We start from the raw sequence: 11,426 nt of genomic DNA, 5'->3' as shown, positions 1-11,426 counted from the left end.
ATTTGTCATTTGGGGTTGTCTAATATCCAGGCTCATTTCCCAATGGCCCTCTGGTTTTCTTTGGGGCATTTCCCTGGAGCCCGATTCCTACTTTGGATGCTGGAGGGGTTGGATCCTCCCATGACCTCGTCTGGCACTGTCCTCACACCGACGAGTTCGTCCACCCGGCACCAGCAGAGCCGAACACGGAACACCCAGAACTGCGGTGGACAAACATTGGCTATTTTATTGATGAGTGGTGCCATCCAGGAGAACGGGAAGCTAATGCTCACAAGTCCGAACTCCTCCATGGTGTGTAGGTTACAGACGTTACCGGGCAGAGTCATAAGGCACCCTGGGTTAGGGGTTCGGGGTCGTGCTGGGAGCTGGTCGATCAGGAGGGTAATGAATCATTTCTTTAGGTCTGGAGGACAGCTCTGAGGTTGGTTCAGATGTCCCTCTGTCTGCTCTCATGGGACAGTAAACATGAGCTTATTCCTCCTTAGGGCTCAGGAATTTAAACATAACCTAGATCAAGATGTTATCTTTAGTTTACTAGGGGTCCGAGCTTGTGACCATCAATTAGGTCAGGACTACTGTCTTCTGCTGCCTTGGGGGTTTCTGGTTACTGGGGGAAAGGCTAGGTCTCAGAGAGAGAGAGAGAGAGAAAGAAGATTTCTAGAACTAGGATTTGAAGCTAAATTTAATCAAAGTCATAAGGACCCTCCGTTTCAGTACAGCCAGGGGTGGACCCTGTGACCTGGAATCGGCCAAGGAGACATTCTCCGTGGAACTTACGGTCTGTAGGGAGCCTGCTGAGACAGGCTCATTCACTACTGTGACAGTGGGCTCAGAGGACGGTTCTTGTGTCAGAATGAAAAAGAGCCACAGGTTTTATTCAATCATTAGTTAAGAGGGGTCAAATTTTTTTTTTGTTTGTTTTTTAATAGCTTTATGTTTTTTTAAAGATTTTATTTATTCATTATAGGAACGGAAGATAGAGAGAGAGAAAGAGAGAAGGGGGGAGGAGCAGGAAGCATCAACTCCCATATGTGCCTTGACCAGGCAAGCCCAGGGTTTTGAACCGGCGACCTCAGCGTTTACAGGTTGATGCTTTATCCACTGCGCCACCACAGGTCAGGCCGAGGGGTCAAAGGTTTTGGCCTGAGCAGTTAGAAGGATAGATTTGCTGTCAACTGATTGGGGACAAACCCATTTCCTCTACCCTTCCCCTCAGCAGGGGAGAGCAGACTTTGAGGGAAAATAGCAGAAAGAGATCAGTTTGGGATGCTTTGAGTTTGAGATGCCCATTAGATGCCAAATGGAGATGTTGAGGCAAGATGGATACACAGTGGGAATTCAGGGAGAGGTCCAGCTTGGGAGCCATCAGGCCACAGAGGGTACTGAACATCACATGACTGGAGGAGGTCACCATGCATACAGAGAGAAAGAGAAGGGTGTGAAGCCTGGACCACGGGGTCCGCTGATGTTTAGAGATTAGGAGACAAGGCAGATCCGGTGAAAGGAGGCTGAGAAGTAGGAGCCAGAAGGGAAGGAAGAAAACCAGCAAGTCTGAGGCCGTCATGGCCAAGAGAAGGAAATATTTATTGAGGGGGAGAGTGATGAATGATGTTCAGTGCTGTGTCAAGTAAGATTAGGACCAAACATTAAATAGGAAGATTCAGCAAAAAGCTGGCCATATAAGCTCTTGTGAAGAGTTCTTGGCACACAGTAACATTCAACACATGGGAGGTGGTGTGTTATGTGCGTGACACACTCAGACTCGGACACAGATGGACACACAGCGTGTTAGTGCTGTCCTGCAGGATTTCCTGCAATGATAAGATGTCTGGCCGGCCTCTGTGCTGCCCCGTGCGGTAGGCACTCAGCCACATGTGGCTCTGACCACTTGAACATGTGACTAATGCAACTGAGAAACTACATGTTGGGAGGGGTTAAATAATAATAGTTCATTGAAACTCAATGCAGCCTGACCTGTGGTGGCGCAGTGGATAAAGCGTCGACCTGGAAATGCTGAGGTCGCCGGTTCAAAACCCTGGGCTTGCCTGGCCAAGGCACATATGGGAGTTGATGATTCCTGCCTCTCTGCCCCTTTCTCTCTCTCTTTCTCTCTAAAATATGAATAAGTAAAATCTAAAAAAAAAAAAAAAAGCTCAATGCAAAAAAATAAGATGCTAAAGTGTGCAATATACAGTATTCACACGAAGCACTCCCAGATGCACAATCAAGTGTGAACTCCATGTTTTCCATTTCCAGTCATGCACACTGAATTTGAAAAAGCCCCGTATGTTTTCATGTGTTAGTTAGCACCCAATTTAATTACATTTTAATTTGATTAAAATTAATTTAATATTGAAACTTAAACAGCCATATGTAGCTAGTAGCTACCGTCCTACAGTCTATCCTGTGACCTATTTATTATAAATGTTCTCTTTTCAGAGTATCAACTAGTAATTATGTGTTGGAACCAGGTGATAAATGAGGAGTACAGAAGGGTCCTTTGGTAATATTTAAAAAAGAAAGAACCAGAGTAGACACTTCTCCGAAGAGGTCATGCAGATGGCTAATAAACATATGAGAAGATGCTCAACATCACTAATCATGAGAAATGCAAATTAAAACCACAATAAGATACCACCTCACACTTGTTCAAATAAATCTATCATCAATAAATCAACAAACAAGTGCTGGCGAGGATGTGGAGAAAAGGGAACCCTCCTGCACTGCTGGTGGGAATGCAGACTGGTGCAGCCACTGTGGAAAACAGTATGGAGTTTCCTCAAAAAAACAAACTCAAGGGAACAGAGCTAATTAGGAGCAGATTCAGGAAATAACCTCATATGAAAGAGGGAGGTGATTTGGGGCAAGAGATGAGAATGAATTCACTTCTATAGTGATCAGGTTGGGGACACGGGGCTACAGGAGTGGCGAAGTCTCCGGCAGTGAAAAAGTGAGGCTGAGTCCAGGTAGGTATCAGCTAGGATCTGTGGTGTCACCATCATAGCAGAGAGGACTCAGTGGCAACCCCATGGAGCAGTGTGCAGAGATAAAAAGCCAGAAGCCCAGATTGCAGCTTGGGGTCCAAGATGAGAGACAGTCATCTTGTGGGAGGTGGCCCAGCTGCGGACATGGTCAGTGCTAAGGGCACGGACACTGGGCTCCTATCTCCCCAGCCCCGCTGTAGAGTAGTAAAGGTGGCTGCAAATTCTTTGACCCTCTCCCACTGAGATGTGGGGGCTGTGCTTCCTCCCCTTAAATCTGGGCGGGCTCGGACTGGCGCACCCACAGACAGAAGACCGGCAGCTCTGGCTTACTGACTCGGGAACGCTCCTCTTGGAACCCAGCTACCGTGTTGTGATGAAGCCCTAAAGAGCCCTCAGGGTGGTCCAGAGACGAGGAATCAGACCTCTCATGTTTGCCATGCCCTGCTCACATTAGATTTGTGAGCAAACTAATGATTGTTCTTCTTATTTTTAGATTTTTATTTATTGATTTTTAGAGAGTGGAGAGAGAGAGAGAGAAAGAGAGAGAGAGAGAGAGAGAGAGAGAAGGGAATGGGGGAGGAATGGGAAGCATCAACTTGTAATATGTGCCTTGACCCCGCAAAGCAAAGCCTGGGGCTTCAAGCCGGTGACCCCAGCATTCCGGGTCCACACTCTATCCACTTTTTTTTTTTTTTTTTAATTTTTATTTATTCATTTTCAGAGAGGAGAGAGAGAGGGAGAGAGAGAAACAGAGAGAGAGAAGGGGGAGGAGCCGGAAGCATCAACTCCCACATGTGCCCCGACCAGACAAGCCCAGGGTTTCGAACCGGCGACCCCAGCACTTCCAGGTCGATGCTCCATCCACTGCGCCACCACAGGTCAGGCTCTATCCACTTTTTAAAAAAAGTTTATTTATTCATTTTTAGAGAGGAGAGAGAGAGAGAGAGGGAGAGAGAGGAGAGAGACAGAGAGAGAGAAGGGGGAGGAGCTGAATGCATCAACTCCCATATGTGCCTTGACCAGGCAAGCCCAGGGTTTCGAACCGGCGACCTCAGCATTCCAGGTCGACGCTTTATCTACTGCGCCACACAGGCCAGGCATGATTGTTTTGAAGTCACTCAGGTTGGGGTGGTTAGGTACACAGCAACATCTGTGCTCCTCCTCTCCAAGCACGTGGTGGATGGCGGGGCCCATCAGAGCTCCCCTCTCCCACCACCCTCCCTTTACTTCTGTCTGCTGGCTGGTGGCCCGCACTGGGCTGCACTGGGCTTCGAGCTCAACGGCAGTCAGTGTTAAGGGTGGCCCCGGGCCTCTCTGGGGGTCCAGTGTTGGGAGTGGCCACACAGAGGAGACTCATGTTGCCTCAACAAGAACAGAACAGGACAAGCTCTGGCCTCTGGGTGGCCCACCGGCAGCCCAAACCCCAGTTTCCTGTCCTGTCGGCACCGAGGAGACCGCATCTGCTGCGCTGTGCCACCTGTCACAGGGAACCGCTGGGAAACGGGGCCTCAGCTGAACTCGGGACAAGTAGCCAGAGCAGTTAGACAACCCATTTTGGTTTCGGTACATTTCTTTATTTTAAAAAAGTGTAGGAAATAAAATGGTACCTAAAAAGTATCTACAACAAATAAATTATTTCCAGTTAAGCACAGCAGATCCACACAAACCGAGGTTGCGTCCCGTGGACCTTGGCTTTCCCCCTCCTCTCTTCCTTGAGACGCCCCCCTCCCACGAAAGGCAAGGTGCCCGCAGCGTTAGAGACGGGTCCTGTGTGAGCTGCGGCCTCCACAGGTGTGGCCGAGGGGCATGGGGGCGGCCTGGCGCGGGAGGAGGCCACGGTGCTGCCCACACAGACTTCAGCAAATGCGTCCGGACTGGCTCAAGTGACCTTGAACGGAAGCGGGGCCTGGGCTTCGAAGAGCTGTGAGTACGTCGGGCTGGCACCTTCCGGGAGGCCTGTCTTCAGAACGCGTGCCTGCAGTTTGGCATTAAAGGTGACGTGTGCGGTGCCAGCCGCACCAAGGACGGCCAGCCACACGCTGGGGCGGAAGGCGGAGCGGCCACCCCCCCGCGAACCTCAGAAGGACCAGGAGGTTGGGGAAGGCAGAGAACGTAGGCCCAGGGCTCCAACGGCGATTTTAAATGACAGTGCGGTTTCCACCGAGGGAAGAAAGCCACAGCCTAGCTCCGGCCCTTCGAGGGCGGGGGTGGGGGGGTTGTCAGCATCTCGGGTCAGCGGGCCGGGGGCAGCCAGGCCGGAGCCAGCCTTCCAGAAGGGAAAGGTGCCTAGGGCATTTCTGAGGGCATAATGAAAATTAAAAAAATCAAACCCACAGACTCTTCCTTCTGGAAAGAGTTTGAGAGGCCTCAGAACACACCACGATAAGGAGACTGCAAAGCTCCTTCTCACGGAGGTGCAGCCGCTCGTGACCTAGCCCAGCAGCCCTGTCGCGTTTCCAAGGCGAAGTCACTGGAGTGAAGGGCATCTCCTGTTCAAAGCAGGCCTTTACCACAGCCACGGTGAACCTGGCACTGTGCTGACCAGCCATGACCCAATCTGCCTCCTCCCAGGTGAGAGCAGGGGCCACACGGGCAAACACCCACAGAAGCCGGGCAGGTAAGAACAGTAAATGGGTGTGTGTGTGTGTGTGTGTGTGTGTGTGTGTGTGGACCGTGTACAAAAACACTTCCCTGAAACACGCACCAGCCTCGAGGGCCGTCTTCTCATTGGATACGAGATGGAGATGGAGGTCCCAAAGTTTCCATTTCCTCATGAGAAAAGCAACCCTGTGGGGGAACGGAGCAATAGCAACAGGCACTGAGCCTCAGTGTGGGAGGCAGCAGGGGAGCGGTGGGCGCTGTGGTGAACTGGCAGGTAGACCAGGTGCCCCAGCTGAAGGTGGCCCTGCTTCTCAATGCAGAGGGTTGTCGCTGGGTGAGAATGTGAGCCCCAGCGCAGCCAGATCTCCTGATCTAGATCACTATGTAAACATTTGATCATTTTAAATGTTAGTAATCGATTCTTATAAAATATTCTGTTGACTAAAAAAAACACACCTGCGGGCTGGATCGTTTTGTAGTCTCTCCTTTAGTGGCGGGGAGGTGTGGTAGGCAGAAAGATGCCTGTCCCCTCCTCCCTCAAGAAGTCCAAATCCAAATCCTGGGCTTGCTGCAAACTTGTCCTGGGTGGCTTGCACGTCTCTCTCATTATGGGCTGGTTTACGATCCACCCAGAGTTTAGAACGACGTGAGCTGTGACGCTTGTATCCAGACCAGAATTCATCATTTTCAACGTCTCATCATTGGAACGAGTCCCCTTGGAAATCAGAAGCGGGGTGTGTCCAGAAAAACCTCCTACTGTTCCTGCCATCTAATTCCTCTTCTTTAGGGTCTCTGAGGGGCACTCTGCGGGGGGTCTCCGTGCCCTGCTTTATGGCAAAGTCTTCGGGGTGGGTCCGAGTTATTCCCCGGCCTCTGCTGGCTCGTGGGCGCCCAGCAAGGGAATGTCGGTGTTCCCATGGCTTCCACCCCCCTTGCTGGGGTGGGAGAAGGTGTACGGCTCACTCTCGGACTCGGGGCTGAAGCCAGGCGGGGGCTCCTCTGTGGTCAACTTGACAGTTGAGGCCCTAGAGCATGTGAGGGGTGGGGTGGGAGGACAGTCCCCCGTGGGGCCCTGGAAGGGTCGGTAGGTGTCCACCTCGGACTGGACGAAGGACCCGTTGGAATCCTGCAGCAGATGCCCGTACACCATGGTGTCATCGATGACGGCGTACACGTGGCAGTCATTGTCTTTCTGTCCGTTCTGAAGCTTTTTTGGCTGCATCGGCATCTGGGTATTGATGTTGCCATTGTAGATACCTATGGCCGGCCCCTTGTTCTTCTTTTTCCTGCCGAGACAGAGGGAGAAAGACAAGTCAGGAAGACAAGGATCTTCGAGGGGCACCGCTGCCATCCCTGCTGGCACTCAGACCCTTCAGGGTTCTGACCGGGTCCCCCACATCCCGCAAATTGCTTAGCATTTGAACCTGAGACTATTGTCCTCAGTGAATATATAAAAGGGACTGGTTTCCGTCTCTCGTTGTCAAGGTAAAACAGGGGGTAGAGAATGCTTTAGAGGAATACTTTTAAAGCTATCTACCCTTGAATTCAATTCAATAGAGGCACAGTATTAAATGGTGGCGACATCTGACGATCCCTCCTTTACTACCAGAAAGGGGTGGTGTCTCAGCCCAGCTGCATCTGGGCCAACCTTCTCCGACTCTCACTCCTTCTCCCATAGCGAATGCTCAATCCCCCTCTTGCTTGGGTAGAAGCCCTGATCATCTAGATTCTAGACAAGGCCAGGGGTGGTGATGTTCAGGCCGGAACCGGGGCGGCTCAGAGATGGAGGCAAGCGCCGGACCCTCCTCTCGCCCAGTTTCCTCCCGGTGAGGAAGCTGGGACCCAGCGTTAACGCTCTGCTTCTTATCGAGCGGGGGGGGGGCAGACCATGCACCCCAAGTAAGAAAGTTTCCGGAGAGAAACAATGAAAGGATGCTTCGTTAAAAGTCCCCTCTCCATTTCAGAGAGAGGCGGTCCCTCCCGGAGTCTTCCTGGTGGCGGGCCCTTCCCCACCAGCAGGAACATTTCTAGACAGGCTCCTGGTCGGTCGATCAGGAGTTTCAGTTTTTGCTCATGGCCCCAGTTAATTAAAAAAATAGTGTGTGTGTGTGTGTGTGTGTGTGTGTGTGTGTGTGTGGCTTTTTGGAAGGTCAAATCATGCTAGGGGAAACAGCTTTCCCCCTTCCTTCACGGTTTTAATCAGAACTCTGAGCAGAATTGATAAAATCTGGTGGCAGCGTGTACCCTGTCTAAAAAGGTCAAGCCTTTCTTTTCATAAAACAGAAGCCGTCATCCTGAGGGGGCGGAAGGAGAGACAGTCAATTCACTGGGTCTGCCTTCCTCTCGCCCACAGAACTGGCTTTTCTTGGGGCTTGTCTCGAGTCCAATAAACGAGCATAAAACAGACAGTTTGTTTAAGAACCCGGCGGAAACAAGCTGGGGCCGTGGGTGATCATTTGCCACAAGGTGATGGAGGGAGCAGGTTGGAGGCCTGGTCTGGCGGGGCCCACAAGGCCACTGTCCCTCCAAGACCAGCCCTGTGATGCTTACAGTCTAATGAGCAGACGGTAAACGGTTCACAGGGGACTTCTGCTGAGGCAGCTACGTAAAAGCTGCAGGCTAAAATGTCACCACACGTGGATTTTTGTTCCCTATTCCCCCTGCAAGGTGTGGGGTTTTACCCTCCCTGCCCTCCAAGTATAACTCACACCTGGCAACATGCTTCAACATTGATCTTTGTGGGGTTGGGGGCGGTAAGAAACCAGAAGAAAGGTCCCCAATCAACGGCAGCTCTCTGTGATCTAAGGAGGCGTCAGAGTAGCTGAAGACAGTGTGAGAAATTCCACTTACTTCTTCTTCACACAGCAAATGATGAGTCCGAGGGCAAACAGCAGCAAGACGCCGCCTCCCACCGCGGCGATGAGGATGACAGTCAGGTCTGCGAGCAGACACGGGGGAGGGAGACGAGGAGACAGACGTGTGGGGTTAGGCCCGTGAAGAACTTGAGCGGATGGCCTCCAGAGACGGCGGCCGCCCGTTCCTTCCCTCCCGGTCGCCCCTGCTGCCCTCACACCACAGGAGCCTCCTTCCTCCTGAACACGGGCTGCGCTGCTTCTGGGCCTAACCTGCGAGAGGCATGGCAGCTTCTTGCACTCCCTGTCTGAGGGGAAGCCGGCCACCGTGTGAGAAGCCTGACTATGCTGAGACCACCATGCTGTGAGGAAGCCCAAGCCAGCTGTGCGGAGGCTCCATGAGGAAAACAAGCCAATGAACCCAGGACAAAAGTGGGCATCAAGGCTCCAGAAGCCTGTCTCCCGGTGAGCCATCCCCACCACCCACAGTCAAGGCATCTGGCCGAGGGCCCACATAGCTTAGAGCAGAGATGAGCCACCCTGCTGTGCCCCCTCCAAATCCCTGACCCATGGAATTATGAGCAAACAAAATGGTTACTGTCCCAGCCATTAAATAACTCAAACAAGCCGGAGGACCTACCAGCTCTACTCAAACGTTACTCCTGGCCTACACTGGGCGTGTTCCCCAATCGCCACAGCCTGTGGCGGAGGAGCGGGGAGCAGAGGGGGCGGGGGAAGCGGAGAGCCCAGAGCCAGAAGTGCAGGAGCTAGGAGAAGGGTGTGTCACTCATGCTGATCTCTCCCTGCAGATGTATGAAGGAAAGAGAAAGTAAGTCAGAGCGGGAGCCCTGCACCGAACAGGGGTCGAGGGCTTCTTGCTTGTTCAACAAGAAAACAAAATGTCAGATGAAGAGAAAACAGGCACAGAAATAATTGACAGAAAATGAATGTAAGAGAGGAGGACCACCCAGGAGCGAACCTTAGCGCATCGGAGAGCCTTTATCGTGTGGCTTTTGGCTCCCATCAGCTCTCTTGCTGCTAACCAGCTGAGTGGCCTTGGGTGGACACTCAATGTCCCTGACCATCAGGAAGGGGAGAGGCCAGGGAAAAGCGCCTCCATGATCCTTTCTGGTTCCAACCCCGAGATGCCCTGGGACTGTCTTGGAATAAAGGGCAAACACAGCCCCACCTGACTGCCGGCCCACACAGGCATTTCCTTGCCTGAACCTCTCAGTGGGCCCTGCAATTCTGGGAAGAAAGGCCAACTCCTCTCTTGGCTCTGAAGCCTGCCACCAAGAACATTTCACGGAGTCCAATGCTTCTCCAAACTAAATAAAATGCCATCATCATGTAATCTCTGCCACACCTCCCAGGTCCCCACGTTTTCATCAGCAACGCTGCATGCCCAATGATATTTTGATGAGGCAGTTATCATCGACTCTACAGGGGAGGAAGCTCAGGAGTGAAAAGACTTGCCCTGCGCCAGAGAGGGAGTAACAGTAAAGGAAGGTGGTAGACTGAGGAGGAGAATGCCCTAATTCTCTTTCCTCCTTGAACCGTAACCTGTAGCTCCTCCCACCAAGAGGTGGAGTCTGTTTGTCCACCTCTTGAATGTGGGCTGGCCTAAAGAATGCCACAGCAGACATGGTGTATGAATTCCTAACCAAGGCATCAAGAGACCCTGTGTGCCTCCTCTGGCCTCTCTTGTATCTCTCTGCCTGGGCCACGAGAACAGGTCAAGGCTGGAGGATCAGAGACCACGTGGAGGAGAGCCAAGGAAGCCCAGTTATCCCGGCTGATGGTGGCCGGACCCCAGACACGTGAGAGTGCCCCTAGCCCACCTGCAGCTGCCCACAGGGGCATGAGTTCAGGAGCCCTGATAAACGCAGCTCCAACCAGAATTGCCCAGCCAACATGTGAGCAATAATAATGGCTGCTTTTAAGCCACTGAATCCTGGGGCGCTTTGTTATGCAGCACTACTGATGTCAGAGCTGATGGAGACATGGGCAGCCCGGACTCAAATCTACATTTCCTGACTCATCTCCCAGGCTGGCATCTTCCCCCTCAGCCACCGAGTTGCTCTCCATTACCATCCCCGACAGACTGCGAAGGCCCTTACCTAGGGTCCTCGGGGTAAGTGACACCTGGAAGAGCAGGTCTAGCTGCTTGCCACTCACAGGGCTGCAGTTGGAGACGTTGACCCAGAAGTTGTGGTGGCGGGAGCTTGGCTTGGGGAGCGCCTCCTCCAGGTTGAAGATATCCTCGACCTTGTTCCGTTGCTCCTGGACGATCATGAACGCACGCCCCGTCTGGCAGGCCAGGCCGGTCCGCTCCTTCACGAAGGTCAGGCAGGCCACCCGGTCGCCGGGCACGCTGACGTTCCAGGACACCGAGGTGAGGGACGGCAGGCCCCGCTCCCAGTTCGGGGTCCTCAGGTAGACCTTGCTCTCCATATCCGGGGTCACTGTGAAAATAGCCTCCTCTGCAGGAAAGGGAAGAGAAGCCCAATCAGAACGGAGAGGACAAGTCGTGGAGGCGGTGATGACAGAGGGTCTCGCCCGGCGCTGTCCGACAGCTTTCTGTGGTGGTGGAGGTGTTCTTACCTGCAGCTACAGTTAATCCAGCAGCTACGGCCACACATGTCTGTTGAAGGAACTAAATTTTGAATTTTCTTTTTTTACCATTAATTTACATCCAAATTGCCACATGTGACCAATGGCTACTGTATTGTATTGGTCAGCACAGGATTAGAGACTCAGTGATATCAGGCGCTGACGTCTTTTGAAAAACAAACAAAAAAAAGAACGAAACAAAACAAACAAAAGAAGAACAAGCCAGTGTGGCACCCTGGTGATTATTTCAGCTCCCTTTCAGAAGTGCCCTCAGCATAGCTAATGTGCATCTGTGCCCCACGGTGGGGCGGGTATATATCAATTTCTGTTTTCGAGATTTAAAAAACGGCCAGTCCTACGAAGAGTTCTGGAATTG

At 52.2% G+C, this 11,426-nt stretch overlaps 1 protein-coding gene across 2 annotated transcripts in view; it reads right to left on the bottom strand.

The window, feature by feature from the left end:
• Positions 1 to 4,542: 4,542 nt before the first annotated feature.
• The window catches only part of CDCP1 (CUB domain containing protein 1), a 46,275-nt gene continuing 39,391 nt past the window's right edge, over positions 4,543 to 11,426 (bottom strand). For both annotated transcript variants that reach the window (XM_066244879.1, XM_066244880.1), the window contains exons 7-9: positions 10,558 to 10,920; positions 8,436 to 8,523; positions 4,543 to 6,871 (exon numbers count right to left, since the gene is read on the bottom strand). In XM_066244879.1, the coding sequence (XP_066100976.1) occupies positions 6,445 to 6,871; positions 8,436 to 8,523; positions 10,558 to 10,920 (878 nt within the window). In that variant the 3' untranslated portion in view covers positions 4,543 to 6,444. The remainder of the gene's footprint in view (positions 6,872 to 8,435; positions 8,524 to 10,557; positions 10,921 to 11,426) is intronic.

The sequence above is a fragment of the Saccopteryx bilineata genome, chromosome 10 (assembly GCF_036850765.1).
Source record: "Saccopteryx bilineata isolate mSacBil1 chromosome 10, mSacBil1_pri_phased_curated, whole genome shotgun sequence".
NCBI lineage: Eukaryota > Metazoa > Chordata > Mammalia > Chiroptera > Emballonuridae > Saccopteryx > Saccopteryx bilineata.
This window is presented reverse-complemented; position numbering and strand designations above follow the sequence as displayed.